We start from the raw sequence: 21,452 nt of genomic DNA, 5'->3' as shown, positions 1-21,452 counted from the left end.
ATTCATTATCTAACTCTTGCCAAAACTACAGTCAACTCTGTCCTCTCACCAGAACACACCAGTCTACCTGAAATAGGCAACTAGAAACATTTTAAGTATTTTATTTTGGGTTGATTCATATCAAAATTCAAAGATGCTGCAATACTATTATTCTCTGAGAGGCAGAATTTAAAAAATCTCTGTTTCAGAAATTCCTTAAGATCTATAGGAAAATCACCTCTGCCTTTAAGAACAGAAACGGAATTTTATGAGAGGAAACAATATATGTACAAGGCATTTGGTGTTAAATCACAGATTTTTTTCTTCAAAATCAGGATGGTACTTTAAGCTGACTAGGAACCCACAGAGGGAAATGGTTTGAAATAATTCAAAAGTTCAATTCTTCAGTATGTTCCAAATGAAGTTTCAATGCATGTAAGTTCACCATAAACAGGATCAACTAACTGAATCAAGGATTGAAACTATTTTAACCCAGACTATTTTAGAACTGTTATGAGAAATTACAAGGAAAGATGACGGAACGCTAACACACATCAGTATTTGATAACACTGTGCACAATTTTGTTGCAGAATCCAGACAACTTTAACTTTCACTAACATAATAGGGTAAGAACACCTGTGCTGACTATATTTCCCTGCAGGACAGAAAACTGATAGAATACTAGAAAAACATTCCAAAGATAATAATGCTTTTTCATCTTTGCTTACATTCTCTACCTCTTCTTTTTCTCATTTTCTTCTCATTAGACTTTGACAGACACTTTTCCAGAAGTTCCCAATAAAATAAAATCCTTCATTAGATAGCTTTTGAAATTAAAATTGCCTAAATGGGAAAAAAACCCACCATTTTTTAAATACCGAAATTGACTCATCACAACCTTTTGTCCAGAGACAACAAGTAGAGTGACTAGTACTTCAGCTGTGAGTTTATTTAAATGTAGACATACACATGCAGTATTAGGAAGGCAAAAACAGGATATGAAATAAACATAAGGCATCAGCTCTAAGCTCACTGTCAAGAATATACCAAGGCTTCTAACCACAGAGTTCAGCTGAAGGTAACTATCTGTCAAATGTAATCTGTGCAAGTGAATATGCTTAAGCTGGTGCTATGAATCAACCAAAATTGCTTTGGTCTTATTGACATTCAATTGCAAGAAGTTGCAGCTCATCCAGTCCAACAGACATCTGACAACACCAAGAGTGCTTCAGTGACAGAAAGCTTTAAATATAGATGCAACTATCATCACAATACACATGGAACTAAACTTTATGATCCCTCATACCATCTTCAGAAACAGGGCATCAGCTGAATGCCATAAGACCACATGGTCATCCTCTCTGCCTGTTGCCAATTCCTACAGTTAAATCACTGCCATTTAAAAAAGAAAAAAGAGACAGTACAGTTTGACAGAAACAGACCATTCAATCTTTCACCAATGTCCCATTAAATCTCTCTCCAAAATCCACTTCTGCCATTATAATCTTTGTTCACCTTTTAAAAATTAAATGTGAGTTCAAAATTTGTTCAAACTGTGTGCGTTAGTTAAGGGGCAGATCTTCAGCTACTACAAACTGCCTTCAGCTTCAGCAATGTCACTTTACACCTACCCAGATTCAAACCTCAAATAAGTTAAATTTACTTTCTTCCTCACATCTGTTCTTTACACCTTGAAACAAGATGTCTGATAATGCATGTATGTGGGAGATTGAACAATAAAGCAACTTGCACAGAGAATCCCAAAAGCAGACACAATTTGTGTCCTAACTTTACACAAAAGAAAGGAATACCACTTGCAACCATGTGTCGGCTTGTTTCACTCTTGTCTCTCAGAGAAACCCCGCCATTTCAGCAGTAGATGCTCCAGCACAGCACAGTGTCTTTTTCTAAATATTTTCATATACCCACATCATCTACATGAGTTGTTACATACCCCCTTGCTTGCCCTTCCCAGCTCTGGCTTCCTTTGCCACACAGTGAATTGAAATCACCCCAGATTCACAAACAGATAAAAGCAGTTAGGAAGGAAAAAAAAAGTCTACTATATACAGCTTGCAACCATGTTTAAGGGGATGTGTAGTGTGGTTTTGAGGAAAAGAGGGGAGAAAGACTCCTGCACATGTTATGAGCACTCTGAACAGTTATGCCCACACTCTGAGAAATGCAGTGTGAAAAAAAGCAAGAGACTTGAGGAAGAAACCTCATCAGGGGACCAGAGCGACAGAACTATCTTAAAACAGAAGGGCTGGAGAAGATAAAGGGACAGCAGAAGAAATGGTAAAGAACAGCGAAGGGGAAGGAAAAAGCATAAGGTCGGGAGGGGCAAGTTGTCTCTTTGCCTTTCCTTCTTTTGCCTCAGGCCCATATCGGCCTTTCCTTTTCTTGACTTAACTGGGATGAATTTTAATTGCAGCCTCTCCACGTGTTTTATACACTATGTACTCTCTACTTGTGTGGAGTGGATTTCCCATTCATCACAGGATAGCAGGCAAAAACCCCAGGAGCATTTTGCTTTCCTTCAAAGTTAGCTTTGCTAAAATCAATAACTTTAGGGCTGCTTCTCCATCTAGCACAAACCCCCACCCCACAACCACTTCAAGTTTCATGATTTTTGATCATTTGGTTTTGCTTCTTATCTCCACATACAGATTTACATTTACAGCTTTTCCATAACTGTGACAATATTCTCCACTGCTTCATTAACAGTATAAAGATAGCAATCTTACAGCAACAGCAGTAACATGCTCTCATTTGTAGTTTTAACACAGTTCATATCATAACTGATCTCTAATAATCTCTCTCCCTACTGTCTTCCCTTCAACACACCAGCATTCTTCAAATCAAAGTTCTGGTTTTCTTAGGGACCACTGCCTGTCTTAAATACTTTTATGGCCAGGGGTTTTTTTCTGACCACCAGTAAGTCTGGTACAGCAGCCAAGGATCACAACTACACTAAACTGTCCTTAGCTTGCATGCAAACCACTAAACTTAGTTTTTTTAAAATGTACTTAAAGAAAAAAATTAAAATGGAGGGGGTGAGAGCAGGAGTGTTTCCTACTGCAGATAGAGCACTATTCCTCAGCAATATTGTTACATCTCTTTCAGCTTAATATTAGCTCTCTCTTCACTGAAACTGTGTATCTTGGCATTTTAAATCCCCCTTCATTTTCCTGGTTGTCTGTCTTATTCCAATAATATCTTTCTTATCCTTGAAAACATGTCACTCCCATTCAGCAGTCTTATTACATATGCTCCTAGCATTTGTATAAAAGATATTTAGCTTTTCTCTTTGCCCTCCTTTACTTTTCTTTTTCACTATCTCCTACAATGTTAATCCCTTCTCAGTGGGAAATGGTTTTCCTTCAATCCAAGTCTTTCTTGTTGTGCACAGATCCACTAGTTCAGCTCAGATTCCCTGAAGAACAACATAAATTTAAAAAAAAAAAGGCGGGGGGGAGGGGGGCGGGGGGAGAGGGGTGCAACGGGAAAGGAACCCTGACATGCTCCTGAAATAATTAACTCCGTTCAAGATTAAGCCAATTATTAATATAAATTTGGCCCTAAAAATCAAAATCAAAAAGCAACTGGAACACAGACTGATCCAAAAGGCAGTTTACAAGCTTATGAAAAACTAATAGCTATTTCATGAACAAAGCCTTCAAGATGCAAAAATGCAAGTGACAGCATGCAGAAGGATGCAAAATAAGAAACATAGAAATTGTTCATTTTTCATATGGGGTAATTTTAGTACTGTATTAAAAACTGAGTGATGTAACCCATACTCAATTATCTGATAAACCAGGCTGGAGACAAAGAAAGATTAGTGTGAAAAGAGACAGCTTTTGAAATGGACTGCATCTTTAAAGAATCAGTATTTTAAAAAGTAAACACTGCTTTAGAATCAACATTGAATAAGAGATTAGCAATCCTTTTGCACAGAGTAATCATTCCAAGCATAGATTGGCTATTTTCACTTAATCTTTTGTTGATGTGAAGTTTGAAAGTATTTCATTAGTACGAAGAAGTATTAAAATGGTTAATTACAGCTATTCCACTTTCTACTCCAGCCAGCACTGCACCAATATACTTTATTGCCAGGGTCAGTAGAGCTGTATCAATCTGTTACTGATGCCTCAGGACAGAAAAAAGACATTGGGGCAGGGGAGTGGCAGAGAGAAGCCAAGAGAGCAAAACTGCAAATACAGATTCTGTTAGAAACTAAAGTAATTAACAAATAAGCTTTGCTACAACTACTACTTTAACCATTGAGCAACCTCTATTCTTTTTACACAGAAAGCTTTAACAAGTGGCACCTGTGCTGTAAATGAGTTCCAAACAAAAAAAATAAAAAATAAAAAACATGAGAGGATTCTAGGCACCAGATCTGAAAATGCATGAAGAACAATTGCTTTCTTGCTGCATAATGACTCTATTTTCCCCAAATCACAGAAGAAATCAGATCCAACATTTGATGATCACTACAGTAAACATGAAAGGAGACAAGTATTAAGTATTCAACAAGCTGCTTTTTACTGGCTGAAACAGTTACACTGGCTTGCCACAATTAATTGAAGCAAAAGGTCAGAAAGTACATTTTCAATAATCTCATAACAAAGCACATTTTCTTTCTGCCCTCTCCATTTAAAATACAGCAAAACCACTGATTCAGAATTTTCACAAACTACTTGTAATCATGTAAATTAGGGATGAGATGTGGATGTCAAATGAAATGTCCCTTCTGAATAAAGTCTTCTGCTTCACTAGTCAAAGAATAAGCAGATACCTGCACAAAAGAGGGGCGCTGTTACTAATGTACAATTATTAACCTTTTATGACACTACCAGCTGCATATTAAATTCTAGTCTTTTAAACTGATTATATCTGAAGATTTTGCACTATTTTACACCACTCAGTACTATGACTCCTAAGTAATTTCCAAATTTAATGCAAGAATACAGTGGTTCTACAAAACAGAGCTGAGCAGCTCTGCTGGGACTGAAAAGTTGAAAATCCATTCCTCTGTCTTTTTTGGGAGATGATTTACATAAGAAGAAAGCAATTATTTCTGCCCTCTGAATGCTTTGCCACAAAAAGTTCCATGTATCCAGTTAAGGGATTTTTGCAAATAAAGTCTCATCTCTTCTTTCAGGGCTTAGTTTCTTTTCATGGTCAAGGAGCCATAAAAGTCTGTCTTTGATTCCTTTCATATTCTTCCCCACAACCTTACTTCAGGCCTTTCCCTCCTCCTCTGTGCCCTGCTTTCTTCTGTCCATCACAAAGTCCTTTAAATGGACATTCAACTACTCCTTTGTACTGTAACTCTCCAAAACTCTTTTTGATGGCAATTCACTGTGAGCTTCAATTTTCTTTTTTTAAATAACTGCTTTTTTCCAGAGCTGCTAAGCATCTTAGCAGCGAAGCTTTGCCAGAGATCCAAACTAATATTGTTTGCTGTTAATTCCACTCAGACCAAAAGGGACTTTGGAGGACAGTGTTTTTGGTAGCTTATTGTCGGTAGTTTATTTTTGGAAAAAAGTTAAATTAAATAGTTTATGCAGCAGCTCCCTCAACCACATATTGTTAGAAATGGGCCAGGAGATGACCGGGGAGGCTACTCATAAAGTTCATAGTGATCTCCTGAGCACTTTAGAGTACAGGCCTTGAGTCAAGGCACAGAAAAGCCACAAAGATTACCGAACAGCACAGAGAAGGATGTAAATAAACACAGTTTAAGGAAAAGGATAAAGGCCCTTCAAATATAATTAAATGCACTCAGAAGTCCAGCAAAAGAGTGGCAATGCAACCTGTTACATGCATGACTTACAGACAAGAGGTACACACATAAGGCATAAGTAAGTAATAACCAAAGAACCTCACAAAGACAACAGACTTTTTCTTTTGACCAGTCCTGATTCCAAGAACCACTCAAGTCCCATGGGACATGGTCATCAAGCTGGAAAGACAAAGGCATACCTCTGAGTACTGAGGATAAATCTTCAAGAGTAAGAATTTCAATGTAAAGAAACAGAAGTTTGAAGTTCTGAAATGTCAGATTAGGAGCAATGTTGATGGTTTATTTTATGCAGCCACTGAATACCACATCATGATTTACTTAGAAGCACAACAAGGATAACCCTCACAAGATAGATGGGCCATCTACAATCAGTTAATAGAAAGGATACACCTAAACACCACCTGAAAGGAGAGAAGAGGTTTGAGAGGAAAATATTTTGGCTTTTATTCAGGAGGCAGAAGATAAAAAGCCAGTGCCATTCTTTGAAATGCTGCCAGTATCACAAAGGGTCAGACAAGCAAGGCTGCATGACTCTGCACACAAACAGTTCTTGGAAGAAGGGATTTGGGTCAATTCGAAATTGAAATCCTTTTCTAGAACAGACAGAATCAAAGGTGGGTCAGCTGCTCCTATACCCAAATAAAGGCAGTTTATTTGTGTATCAAGATAGGAAAGAAATGAAAAGTTGAGGGAGAAAAACCAAGTATTTAAACCAGAACTGTCCTAAGTAAGCATGCACATAGACTGTACATTATGACAAAATATATAAAACAAAACATACCTGTGTTTAAAATCTAAAGCTCAAGATGTCAGAACCTGAATGTCAGGAATTACACAGATCATACCACTGAAAAAGTGTTGCTATGCCTTAAAGAAAGCTCAAATTTTGATAAAGAAAATGAACTAACTGTATTAAAACATACTACAGAACCTGGTATTCCAGCTCTTTTTATTAAAAAAAAAAAAAAAACCCAAAAAACATACCTTCGGATTCAATGGAAGATCAGAAAAGAAGCAGAAACAAAAAAAAATCCTCTGACTTATTTTCAATTAACCCTACACAGAAAAGAAGAACAATGCAGAAATTAAAGTTATATACATGATGCATGAAGAAGTCTTGGACCATTTCTTCTGAGAATCCATAAAATCAAGTCTGTACTGGATGAATTGGTTGGAAAAGCACATGGGTTAATACTGTACACTAGAAAAGACAACAAGACTTTTGTGGAATGAAATCAAGATCCAATTTGAATTCTTTGAAGTAAAGATGCATGTGGATAAGAACTGACCAATATAACATACTGGCTTTCTAGAAAGGTTTCAAACGTGGGGGAGATTAAATGGTCACATTTCACACAGACAGTAGTTTATCACTAACTCCAACAATCTCTGAAATCTAACATTTTGCACAGGCTTGAAAAGTGGTTAGTAAGGTGAAAAAAAAGATAGAGTGAATACATGCAGATAATAGAAATCAAAGCTTACTTCAAAGGTACAAAGGATCTCAAAATTGTTAAGGAACAGGCAGAAAAGTAGCAGAGTAAATGTCTTGTTAACCACAAGGTAGTAGACACGAAAAATATTCTTGTCCATGTAAACACAACACTAAATTCTGAACAATCACTGCTCCAAGTGGTCTTGGAGTTACTATAGAGAGTCCCTCACTAATGAGCAAAAAAGAAACATTCCTTATTGGGAAAGAGATTTTTTAAAAGCCCACAAAACTTTATTGTTTAGAAATTCGTTGTGCAAAGTGTCTGGGATAAGTGGAGTTCTGTCCCTTGCATCCTCCAATAACCCCCAAAGTTTCTGAAAATATCAATGAGGATGAACAAAATGCAGAATGGCTTCGATATAAGGAGAAATCTCACTTATGAATGATTTTAACATGTGATAAAGTTCTATAATCAAAATATCAAAAAGCATAAGAATGATAAAGAAAAAGAAACTGGCAAAAGAAATCAGCAAAAAGAAGTTGGCAGACAGCAGATTTAAAATAAAGAACAATTTCATACATAATGCCATATGAGGAACTCATTGCCACAAGAGTCCAATGCCAAAATATAAATGATATATTTATATATATATATATATCATATATATTTGTAATTATAATTATCTATAATTATACATCTTCCAATTTGTAAATTAAAAGAAAAATAATTAGACTATTAAACTAAAAACAGATCAGTTAGTGACTATTCAAGGCAGTCCAGCTTAAGAAGCTTCAAAACCCACTGATTTTCAGAAAATAAGTCAATGATACATCTAAAAGAAAGTTGCTCCTATTAATGTACTCTTCTTTCATACTCCAAGACAGGCTATCTAGACAGCTATCAAACAGAAAGAGGAGTCCTTAAATTACGCAAAAATTACAGCAATACTGAGACAAGGCACTAGAATGAGACACATAGACAAGAGGAGTTCCTCTCCCTCTTCCATCCCAGATCCTTCTGCTTTCCACACAACCTGGTAAGTTGTTCAGAGCCAGGAAATATTCGTTGCTTCCAGGAGAAAATGATACATGTGAAGTCTTACAAGATTACCCCTCTGGACTGCCACCAGCACACATGAATTTTGTGTTGTACAAGATCTACACATGTAATTTATGTCACCCTCCATTTGTTGCACACATAGATGTTAACACAAGATGTAAGACAGAGTTCCCACATAAATAATGGAGGTTGCACAAAGGACAACCTGAAAGTTTCACCTTCCATTTCTTGATCAGACTTCTGATTTAAGTCTGTCTTTAAGCTACAAAAACCTGAACCAAAGGTAGAAATTACTTCTAAAAATAAATAAACAAAACCCCCAAACAGACAAACATGTGAAAAAACACAAACAAACAAAAACAAACCCACAAAAACAAAAGCTCTTCTATTTGGCTGTACTCATGAAGTTTTTAGACTCATCAAAAAAAGTTTCAAGTACCTTGTGAAAACACTTACATAAAAACTTGCACAGCATCAAGCAGAAAGGACAATTGTTCAGTATTTGTGATCCATCTTTACCAGCAAAGATGCTGCAATCAGTTGCCTGTTTTCTACTCACACACTGTGTAGCCAAGAACTACCTGCTGGAGGACCTTCTGCTCGCATTGCAAATGGTGTGCTCTAAATGGTGATAATCCACTGTACAACTTCAAGCTTGGTCTCCCCAAAAAGGAATCAAATTGAAGCATATCAATAGCAAAAGAAGACTCAAAATAGACAGAAGGCAAACCTGGATCAACAAGAAGTCTTCCCATACACAAAAGTGACAATATAGATGCACCCAGCAAGTCTCCTCTTAGTGCAGTGCACCAACAGCTACAAAAAACACAAGGAGACACTTCCAAACTCTTATAGTTTCTCCCCATGCAATTCAAGGGCACACAAAAGTACCTGAGACCTGCAGGACAGTAAGTTTTGAGACTAGAGGAAAAATAAGAAGGCAAATCATTCTTAATGGAGTGTTTTCATTATTAAAAATACAATTTAATTAGCTGCAATTTATTTTTGTATAAGGAAATAAATTTCTTGCAAAGCAAATTGAAGATTGATGGTTTTCAAATCTTGAAACTCTCCAGAAAATAAGGCATAGCTTCTGCAAAACATTCAATACTACCTCCTCTCAGTACTGGCCACACAAAGACTTAATTCCATTCCTACCGTATATAACAGAGTCTGGGCAGATTTCAGTGGTATTTGCAACTGCAATTACAAAAAACATTTGCAAGTTCCAGAAGTGGAATCAAGATGGCATTGACAAAACCTGTATTTTTAGCGTTCTCTGAAATTAAAATCTTAGCCCAGGCGAAGTTCCTTGCCTTGTGTTCCGAGGCAGCTGCTAGACTGCAAATTTAAATCTGCAAATATACTCAAACTCATACTCAGGCAAGAAAATAAGTTGTTTAAGAGACAGTGTGAGTAGAATCAATCATCTGGGAAATATGCTGTTTTCTCAAGAAGCTGAAGTTACAACAGGGTTTTCAAATGTACACAGTCAGCATCCTAATACCCACAGAATACGAAGAGAAGAGGCAAGAACCTCTGGATGCAGGAAAAAACAAAGAAGTTTTACTGATATCAAAGAACACAGAGGCTGCATGTCCAGCAGCAGTACTTGAATGTCCTGCACAGTAGCAGAATAGATGCTGAAGCAGCTCCATGCTCATTGTGTCTCTGAACAGTTCTTTAAACGCATACTCAAATACATGACAGACTGTAATGTGTGTTTTATTTCCACTGTCTGGCAGGAGCAGAGCACCAGCCATATGGATAGACTGCATCCTCACAAATATTTTCAACACAAAATTGCAATTAATAGACATGAAGCTCCCAAATGCAGAATTATTGCAAACTCTCCACTCCCTTCTTGGACCGGACAAACTACTCTCAATAGATAGTAAGCGATGACTTCAAATAGGAGATCAAAGTGGTTTGTTAAATCAAAATGCTTTCTTGCTTTCTCATGTCCTTATTAAACTTAGGGACCACACAGTTTAGAACACACAGTATTTAGTAAGACATACATAGGGAGTGTATAGAATAAATGTTTGCCTCCCTGCTTTTAAGTCTCAGATTCTTTGCTTATAAAATAAACTGTAAAGTATTCAAAAACTTGTGCAGAAAATAAAAGGATTTCACAAATTGGAAAGGACAAGTTTTCTCTTGATAGTCAAACAGTTATGATGTAAAGCGGTCTCATTAAATCATAAGTACTTTAACCTTTTCTTGAAAGAACTGGAAGATTTAAAGATTTATAAAGAAATTTTGCCTAAACTAGGAAATGACTCATATTTGACATGTATTGAAATGATAATGCTGATTTCAATAGGCACTCTAAGAGCATTTCCCTCCCAGGAGAGTAATTCAGTCACGGTAACCTCTCAGCATTTAGATTTTAAACTTACTTTCCAAAGCTTTTAATGTGCTATAGTCTGCCAAAACATGGCAGAGCTACATAGATATGATCAGGCAAAATAAAGGCTAGCAAAAAGATTATTTTTATAATTTCAGACACTAAATATGAAACAAAAACATTAATCTGACATGTTTTCAAAGAATCTCCTGTTTCAGCAGCCTCATCTGCATCTGCAAATTCATGTTTAAACTCCACTCTTCTTAATTGATTAAATAAATTCTAAAGTATCAAAGGGAAAGTGAAAGACTCTTAACACTGAAACTGAAAAAGAAAATACACAATACCCAATGGTGCTGCTGTTAATAAGTGAAATATATCTGATATTGGTTTCACTTTGCAGAGATAATATGGTACACAACTGACCTTAATTATGCTCAATTTTTTAATTCTTTAGAAGTTAAGACTTTAAGATGCTAATTTTTCTGAGGTTTCGCTTCAGTGCATATCAGATTCTTTTAAGTTAAGGCTATATATCTTTTACTCCAGTGTGTACCTTCAGAGTTTTTGCTAAAATATACCTAAAATATGTCATTAAAAATATCATTAAATCAAGATGAAACATACAGTAGACCCTAAAACTTTCAGAAGCCTGAAAGATTTGATCATCACCAACTGGAAACAAATAGAACAGTAGAAAAATTTGTAGAGGAGTTTCAAGTTCACTACTTTGCATTTTGTAATAGCAATTTTGTTTCAAACCACTTCCCCCAGTCTTTTTGGTCATGCCATTCTTTCTGTACGACATCTTACTGTTCCCCTTTCTGATTATATCTATTACCAGCTGCTATGATAGGAATTCTTAATATTTCTGCCAAGATCATTAACAAAAATAAAACACAAGGCTGGCCTGAAGACTAAATCTCAAATAATTCAATTGGTTTTGTGCCTGCCCCCTCCCCACGACTATAAGCAAGTTCCTCTGAGCAGTATCTATTGCAATCCTTCCCATAAGCATTCCCTTTGACCCTGGAACTTCTCATAGGTTGTCACATCAATGCTAAACTCATCCAGATAGATGAAATTTGACACATTTACTTTGCCTGAAAATCAGCTTTCTCATCAAAATAAAAAGCTAAGAGGCTAGACAGTGATGAGCTATCTATAGGAAATTCACACTGCATTTTATCCCCTTTTTCATTTAGCTCCACATCTTTATCTATTTCTTCAAAGATCTTTTCTAAATCCTCATACGCCACTGTGTCAAGACATAAGTCTGCATTACGAAGATCCTTTTTCCTTCCTCTTGGTACATACTTTGGCTGGGGTGGAGGTAAATTTTTTCACAACACCCCGTGCCACAGTGTTTCAAATCTGGGGCTAAAACAGTATTGATAACACATTAGTATTTTAGTTATTGCCAAAGAGATCTTGCCCACTGTCAAGCCCTTCTCTTTTCCCAGCTGAACTCCTCATCCCACCTCAGCAGTAAGCCAGGGTTGGACCAAGAAACTGGGAAGGGGGACAGCTAGGACAAAAAGATATTCCTTACTCTATAGCCTCATGATCAGCAATAAAAACTAGGGTAGAAGAAGAAATGTGAGGAGATAGGAATTTTACTTCCAAGGTGGCCTGCTGCTGAGAAATAGGCTGGGCAGTGGTCTACTTGTGGGAGGTGGGGAGTGATTGCCTTTACATCATTTGCTCCCCTCCCAGTCCCTTTCCTTCATGAGTTTTTCTCACTTTTGCTGTTTCTGTTGTCTCCCCTGTTCTACAGGCAGGGGTGAAGAGGGCCCAGGTGCTTGGCTGCTGGTTGGTATCAACATGACACCTTTCCTAAACAGAAGCATTACAGCTCCATCTCTGAATGGCAGTTTTGCACAGAATGTCTCTTTGTCAAAGGGTTTTGCGTGCCAGTTCTTCCAGAATTTTTGGACAATGACCATCTGTTTGCAGCAGCATGTGCACAATCAGTTTGCATATTCATGTTTCTATTCTTTATGATCACTTTTGTTTCCATACATTAATTTCTGCTATCCTGATTGGTTTTGCTCTGTGACTCCTGAAAACAGAACCTAAGGTATTTATTTATTCTGGGGACCTTAGAGAAATCATCCTTAATCTCAAGCACACTCTGACTGTACTCAGGTCTTGCCTTCTTACACAAAAAAAAATTGTAAGGATTTTTTACCATTTGACAGTCTAATTAATATCAACCACTTTATAATTCTATTTCTATCCTACACAGCATTCTCTGTGAATCAGCTTCCCCATTCCCCAGTGCTCACACACTTTGCCCCCTCTAACTGCAGGGGTACTTATTCACACAGATAACCCTAGGCAGTATATAGCCATATTTTTTTCCTTTAAGGGCAAAAATCTCTCTTAATTCTATTTTGCCCATTTTTAAAAACCTCTAGGGTTTTTTTTTTTCCATTCAATCTCCAGACTCCAAAGTTTACTTTGTTTCATAAAAATAGGTGCATGTGTTTGTTCTCTTTGAACCCAAAAGTGTTCCTAGAGAACCAAAGAACTGTTTACACTTCTATTTCATCTGACTCTAGTTATGAATGCTCAACATTACTCTTGAGACCTACACTTCTGATAACACCCTCATTACTTAACAAAGCTGGTATACCCAAACTTTCTGCTTCAGCAACTACTCAATGAAGAAACCCTTCATGCAGAACACACAGGAATGTTTGGGCCCTGCTCCTGTTAGCAGAACTTAAATTTCCCAGCCATAAACTGGAAAATAAGTCTCTGCAATGACACAGTTCTTAGTAGTAGTTCCCTCTAACAAATTACATATCTAAATACAAACCCAAGGATTTAAATTCCTATATTACCTCAGCAGAATTAATTTACTAGCCTTCTCTTCCCCTAGAATTATTTTATTCCGAAGAAATTATTTCAGTCTGTGCTACCCTTTCTTCTTTCCTTTCCTCTTATCATTTAATTACTATTTGGTGCTATTCCACCATTTAGCTTTCATTTTTATCATTCCTGAATAGGCATATGCTCTTACACCTGAATTCCAAACGTATCTGCCATCCCACCATGTTTTTTCTCTCTCTCTAAATTCAGTTTCACATCTGTAACCAATACTTTACACTCCTTTCTCATGGTGTCTGTTGCCTAGCATCTGGGTGTATGAGACACAGACAGCTCCAGACGGAAGTTACTTTGCACATTTTTGTATGGTCTTGCTCATGTTGTCATTGTCCATTTATGGAAAAAAAAAATGCTTTTGGCCCCCTGCTAAAACACAAACAAAACAACCAATCTTTGCCTAAAGTTTGATAGCCAGGCCAAGGGCTAAATGGATCAGGCTGCAGCCAGTATCATCTTTAATGGCAAGTTGCATCCTACAATAGCACCAAGCACAGGAAGGTTCTACCCAAGCTCAGAAACCTCGAAAAGGCATTAAGCCTGCAGTTGCTTTAAGGGTCTAGAAGCTATATTTCTATACTCCTGCTATGAATTGAACAACTTTCTACAGAGAAACAGAGGACCAAATTCCACAGGGTGCTTCATGTTCCTTTGTAATGCAGTTCAAGATCTGTGTGTGTATTTAACCAGTTCTTTCACTTTCACTTGGCTGTGCCAGGCTTTCGCAGTTCCTGAGGTACAAAATGCGGCTGACAGCAACAGCAGTAATATAGCACCCTTGGAGTGCTTGAAGTGTAAAGTTCATTAGTTCTACCTTAAGGTCACTCTTTTAATCCAACAGCCAAAACCTTATTCACACTATCATGCTGTTATCCTGGAAAAAAGAAAACTGCAAAAAAATCAAGACGTCAGGTTAGATACTTCTTACAAGTGACAAGATCAGCACTAAAAACCCAAATCACAGCCAATACCTTTTAGCAAGTTTCAAGAAAGCAGCAAAACTGTTCTTGATTGTGCTGTAGACCAAATGAAATTTAATAGAACGGATAAGGGAAATGAAGGAAGGAAAAGATAAACATTTCAATACCTGATAATTGTGGTTTATAATTATTAGTTGAACTTGGCTCACAAATAGAATTTACTATGGTGTCTGTTGGGAATTACAAGACATGCAAATAGCTGAATTTTAATTTCTTCTGTGTTTGTTTACTGATTTTTGTACATACAGTTTAAATTTTAACAAACTCAGTTTTGCTTTATCCTCGGTGGATATTTGTACACTTATTAAAAAGTTATGTCAACAGAAGACTTTTAGAACACAGGGATTGTGCTCTAACAATTCTGAATCATATTCTTAAAATAAGAGGTGATAGCTCTGTAACTTACTAGCTTGCCTGATCCTGCACAAACTCACACATTTACTTATGTGCACTGTAAGAAGTTTATGAAATTAAATGGAACAGAACTCCATAAGGTAAGTACATTAGCATGTATAGATGAGAATGGCGTTCCCTTCTATAGGAAATAATCTGAGACCCAAGACTAATCAGTAATTTTACATATAAGTATCTAAAATATTAATACAAGGTTTTCTTCACCTGACATACTAATGTTTTTAAAGGTGAGAATTTTCAGTTTTGAACAGTCTGCTTGTTCAGAAGAATGGGCAGATAATTTCTTTCCAGTGCTAAATTAGCAATTGCCTCAAAATGAGCTTCCAAATTAACATCCTTACCTATGAGACTCAAGAGTTATCATTTACATCCCCCAATTTATTATTTTATATTTATACAGTTATATCACTCTCACACAAATGTTGTATTTCAACAAATACTAAATCGTTTTTATTTTACTCACCTGCACACTAAGATGAATCCATTTCTTCACAAGAATTCTCCCCAGTGTCATTACTTTTATTGGTGGCTGCAAACCATTTACTGTGCGATAATAAAACATGGTCTCTTTCTCAGAGATTGTGAGTTTGAACACAGTCTGCCCATCAACAGCCTTTTCTATCACACACCTTTGGAAATAACCAAGAAAAACAACATAAGGTCAGAGGCACACACATATACACATTCTTGCCAAGGTGCTATCCTGTAAAGTGATGCTAACCAGAATGTATTAAAATAAACATTAAAAAATACAGCTTTTGAGAAGATGCTCAGTGACAGTGAAAGTCACAGGATATACTAAGTGTAAAAGAACTTTAGCAAAGATATTTTCTGTCTCAATCCGTAAGGGTTTTGAGTTGTGTTGGGGTTTTGGTTGGTTGTTTTTTGTGTTTTGCTTTGTTTATTGAGTGCTGGCAACCCCAGCTCATTTGGGGATGAAAGAGAGGTCCAGTTTGCCTCCTCTCTTGAAGGCTCCATGACAGAAACCACAGTGACTGTGCAAGTCTCTGCCACACTTTTCATACAAAGCTGTGCAACTTAGTACATCCTGTGGAGGTGCTTTCATTTTCCTTAGTCTAACAAGGCAAATGCAACATAACCACAAAAAGCAGTACAAATGGCATGCTTTGTTAATAAGTCTTCCATCTTTCCACCAAATCTGAGCAGGTAAGGCAGCCCTCACACCAGCTGACCCTACACTCTCCCCTTTGCAGTGTCTTTCTTTAACCTAAGAAACTAGAGCAAGGCAAGAAGGATATCCAGACGCTTCTTAGGAAGTTTTTTTCCTGACAAAGTCACATCAATAGCAAATACAATAATGTCACATCAGGTACAGAGAACAGCATACACAGCAAATTATTTTGCATTTCAAGCTGCTGAAATGTTTTTGCCAATCCAGTCACCATGATGTCAAGAGTCCTGAGAAAGCACAGGCTCCATATGCTTGTGTAAAAAGTCTGTATTTTATTAAATACAAGAAAGAAATTATAAAGTTCTATGCTCCCCATTTGAGCTGCTTGAAAAATACAGTTCTCAATGTACTGATCCATGAAAAGTCAAATATTTTAACAGTTACACCAGACTAAATTAGTGCACTAAGTCACAAGAGGGAAGCATATAAAATTTATATGAGATTAGTATTTACTTACCCATATTTCAGAGGAAAAAAAAACGAAAACAGAAAACCCTTACCGACTGATGTCTTCATCTACTCTGCATTTATAAAAGAAAACTATCAAAAAGGCTGATCTTTGATACTGCCATTAGTCACTAATTCACCTTTAAATCCAAGGAAAAATTAATTCCTCGTGTTACTATTCTAGCCTGCTGGAATGTTGTCAATGAAACACCTTGCAAAATGAAGACTTCTGTTTTCCCAACCTCACTAAAACCATATTTCTTAATAAATTGTCCACTGGTCTTTTCAATATTTTGTTTGCTTGTAAACATGCTAGTTTTGTTAGATAATAAATGTGAAGGAAGGCTCAGCTAAGTAGCAAAATATTTAGGAACTGGATTTACCCAGTTCCTGGATAAACAATAATTGGATAATCCAGGGTTTTGTTTATTTTACTTATCTAAAACAAACATCCCCACATTGTTTTTATCCCCAAAGGTGTCATGACTTTAAGAAGGGAAGCAACCTTGATGTACATCACTTTGAAAACTGGAAAGAACAAATGTGAATTGTTACTTACTAGTAAAAGAGGAAAATCAAGAGGGAAAAGAGAGGGAAGGAAAAAGAAAAAAGAAAAAATCCAAACTAGTTCTATCATAGATGAAATAGGAAGAGGCATTACTTCTGACTCTGAGCTTGATTTTCTATTCCAGCCATGATTACAGAGAGAAGCCACTATTCTTTGTGAAGTCTTCAACTTCTGGTAATCTGCAGTCCCGAAGAGCCAATACCTGACTACATATATCTCAGTGGTGGGGTTGGAGGGAAAAAAAGCCAATAACACAAATCCCCTCGGTCAGCTTTCAAAGAGAAAAATATTCTAGACAATCTAACATGCTGCACTGGTGCTGCTCACACATCAACTGGAGCAAATGGGAACACCTGTACTGGTTCAAAATCAGATGCCCCTTTCAGTCTAATTCCTAATGTAAAACATTGGAATGGATAATAAGCAGTACTATATGATTTTAGTCCCTTAGATAAATAAAGTTTAAAAAATCTGTGTGCTGCCCATTTCACAATCAGGCCATTCCTGCTGATCCTTTTGCTTTTAAAAGATCTCAGCTCACGTCTTGATACCAGCAATATCTTCTGGCTTCTGAACTTGCTCCAGTTCACACTACATTGATATAAACTGCCTGTAATGGTTACTCACAATATGCAAAGCTTGTACCCATATTCTTATCCTATTCCACTGTGAAGGGCTATCATCATACACAGTTTCCTGTGTTGTGCCAATGCTTACGTACAGGCTACACACAGGCTTACTGAAGGCAATTATATTAACTGATGAGTACACGCAGCAAGAGAGGAATCATGAGGCTAGAATGAAACTCAGAAGCAAAAACTCTGCCCACCTACTGCCTAAAGGAAAAAAAATTTAAAGACTGAAGTACAAATGTCAGCGCTTTCTCACTCTTGCTTTTCTTCAATATTTCCAATATGCAGTGACTTAGCATGCCTACAAATATCTCTACTAAATATCTTGAAGAACATCAGGGCTGGCTTCAAATAAATCTGTAACATGACCTGACTCTTCTCTGTGTCAGAGTGTACTGTCTCCCAGATTCACATAAGAAAACTTGGTATATATGAAACTGATGAAGAAAATTCTTTGCTTATGTACAATCTTTAAAGAGTCTTCAGACTTGGATCCTCACATCACTCATTTCAGCCAGCACAGTAACTTCTAACAAAAATCCTGCCATTTTGTTACATGAGTACATGCCTAACAGAATGTCACAGGATGTAATGGGATACTGTACAGCAACACTCCTAGCTTCTTTCCTAAGCACACACTCTCACAGACAGACCATATAAAATTCAGCACAAAAACACATTAGTATGGCATGTCCAAAACACAGGGGTCTGCTGTACTTGATGTAAGAGCACTTTGCCAGTAAAAAAAACCACCTTGTTAAACTTTCAATCATTCTACTGGCAAAGTGAGCCGCTTGTTCTGGCTGATTTTCCTAATGCTTTGGTGGAAAAACAAAGATTTTTGTCAGAATGGATCCCACTTCTGTGAGGCTCCTCTGCTGTGATAATGGGGCTTAAAAGGTGTCACAAATGACATGTAACAGGGACAATTCCCCACCAGGGACTTCAAAATGTAGGACATCCAGTAAGTCAAACTTCATCTGCCAACCTGAAGGACTCACTAAACCAATATAAGAAAAGGAAAAGCATCTTAGTCTGCTGGTAAATTATTCTCTTTTGTAAGACGTCTTCTGAGTCAAGCTTCAGTTGCTATTCATGTGCAACAACTGTTCCACCAGAACTGGAATTCAATATTCCTTTTAGGAAAAAAAGAAAAATTAACACAATTCTTTCTGTGCCAGTGAAACAAAAGCACCTGGACAGTGGCATATCATCCTGACCACTGGAATAACTGCTGTCCATCTTCAGTTTTCAGGACTGGGCTTTACCATTGTCTTTCCTACATGCTGAATAGCAGCAAATCTCACACGGCATAAGAATGAAGTGATCTATTACAAAAATTGAATAAAAACATTTAAATTTTAAAGTGATCTATAAAACCCACTGAACAGGAATATGTACACTGTGTAGTTATTAACACAGCAGCAACTGGAAGCTAATCTTTTGCACTAGTCTATGGCTTATCAGTCATCAGTAGAGTCTGGTTTCTTCACAGCACTTAATCATTTGAAACTAAGGACATAACATTTCATTGTTTTAGGCTCCATGCATCAAAGCCTATCCCACTGACAAAAGATCTCACTCAACACATTGCTGCAACAGCTAGCTTGGAAATTAGTAGGATGCTTCTGCTTCAAGTTAGGCATGTGCTTTGATGAAGGAGACTCCGATGAGCCTACATGTCTGTGGACAGGAATTCATGGCATGGGAACACACCAGAAATGGACTCTCTGACTTTCAAGATTCAACCATTATATAGAAAACTACAGGCTAAACCTCTAGAGATGCCTGTACACATACCACCAGCTGAAATGATTTAACTTCAGCCCAGAAGTCCCTTGTGCTCTGCAGATATCATTTATTTCCACTCCATAACGACAGATTCTACAGTTAGGTCAATTTTTATGGTAATTATCACTGCATAAAACATACTATAATTTTACATTATGATTTCAGATATTTCTATTTTTTCTGATGACTTTGCTACTATTAGACAAGTGACTATTTCACATCAGCATGCAAAATAAACATCAAGAACACCTCAACAAAGCAGATGCTTAGCTACATTCTAAGAATAAGTTATAAATACAAGTATAAAGTCATTTGTGGCATGTCGTCCGAAGGAACAAACTATACTCGTTGTGCTTTATGTTAAAGAGATCTGCACAATGAAGGTAAGAAAGAGTAGGGGGCTCTGCAATTTGTGATAGATGACAGAACTTTTTTTGCAGGATCTGGGATGCATTTTTCAAAAAGCAGGTTTTTCATTATAGTAAGGCCCAGTCAAGCTGAAAGGTCATTTCTAACAGCAGTATTTCCTGAAAATGCAACATGTAGGCAAACAGGAGAGAGAACATGTTTAGCCACCTCTATTTTCTGAGCACCTAGTGAAATTTCACTAGCAGTTTAAATAGTGGAATCATTTGTTAAAGCAGCAACACAGTCTGCCAGTCAGGCCACGTTCCCCAGATCCTTCAGGAACACTGTGACCTCTTTTCTGTATGTCCAAAAGCTACATTTTGGTGGCTTTCTGTGTTTGTTTTTAAGACAAACTTGTGTTGGAGAAGTCCTAATATCTTAGATATTTTTTTTCTCCATCATGAAAGCAGCAACAGCACAACCCCGTGACAACGTAATTTTCTAGCAGCTTTTAGAAGGAATGCAAATTGGAAACACAAATTTCTCTTTTTGAGAAAAGACATGCACATTAAGTATGAATAGTTCCAAACATTGAAAGCCATTGGACTATCATCTGAGTCAATGCCACGAAACTGAAGCCGCTTGTCTTGACATCTGGGAAGACCCCACCCTAAATACAGCTCTATAAACGTCACAGTTTCCCACCACACCTTTTAAAAGTTTAAAGAGCTTGCTAATAATGACTGTGACTACAATGATCAATTTTTTTAAGAGCACCAGGAAAGTAAACACCTTCAATACTACTTACATTACACCTTCTTGCTCAGGTTTCAACCATACGGTTAACGTAAATGAAGCTCCAAGCCTTGGAAGACGGGGAGTAGAGAAGCAATCTTTGTGATTATGAAAAATAAAACTGGAAGCATTGCTGGAAGACCCTGGATGCAAGTCCCTCTTGTCCTCTGTAATACAGGTACCAAGGCCTTCTGAAAGAAGTGGTTTGTAGGACGAAGGTGACGACCTATATGGACATTCCTGAACACAAAATCTCTGAGTGCAGGATATAATACTTTGAACAGCTACTGAGCTATGACAAAAAGTACTTCGGTCTGGCAGCCCACAAGTAGCTTGAGTTGGCACAATTGACACATTCTTGAAAGCTCCCACATTTTCAAGCTTAGGGAAATGTCCCTGAGAGCTGACCAACAAAAAGGAGTCATAAAAAGTTAAGATTAATGTTTCAATAGCATGAAACAAGAAACGACATCTCAAGGCAAGAGCCCAGCAATTCATGTTTACAAAAAAGCTCCTCCTGATTAAAGCAAACGTAAATAAATAATGATGTCCATGTCAGTAGCAATGTCCTCAGGTGCTGTGCTTTAAGAGTTTATGTAGCGTTTCATCCTCAAAACACCCATGCAAGGACTCAGTCACAAGGGACATCTACGTCTTCTGGCCAGCGAAACACACGTGGGTGACAGCCGGGATCTGCAAACCATAGAAAACAGACACAGTCCGTAGGAGAAACCTGCTCTTTTGCACCAGCAG

The 21,452-nt window shown here is 37.2% G+C and overlaps 1 protein-coding gene across 1 annotated transcript in view; it reads right to left on the bottom strand.

Moving 5' to 3' along the window:
• USH2A (usherin) overlaps positions 1 to 21,197 on the bottom strand; it is a 374,258-nt gene extending 353,061 nt beyond the window's left edge. The window contains exons 1-2 of the mRNA XM_041477027.1: positions 20,713 to 21,197; positions 15,390 to 15,555 (exon numbers count right to left, since the gene is read on the bottom strand). Coding sequence (XP_041332961.1) covers positions 15,390 to 15,555; positions 20,713 to 21,197 — 651 coding nt within the window. The remainder of the gene's footprint in view (positions 1 to 15,389; positions 15,556 to 20,712) is intronic.
• Between the last annotated feature and the right edge of the window lie 255 nt (positions 21,198 to 21,452).

This window comes from Pyrgilauda ruficollis, unplaced genomic scaffold (genome assembly GCF_017590135.1).
Source record: "Pyrgilauda ruficollis isolate IOZ18807 unplaced genomic scaffold, ASM1759013v1 scaffold4, whole genome shotgun sequence".
Lineage (NCBI taxonomy): Eukaryota > Metazoa > Chordata > Aves > Passeriformes > Passeridae > Pyrgilauda > Pyrgilauda ruficollis.
The sequence above is the reverse complement of the archived record's forward strand: the minus strand, read 5'-3'. Positions and strand labels throughout refer to the sequence as shown.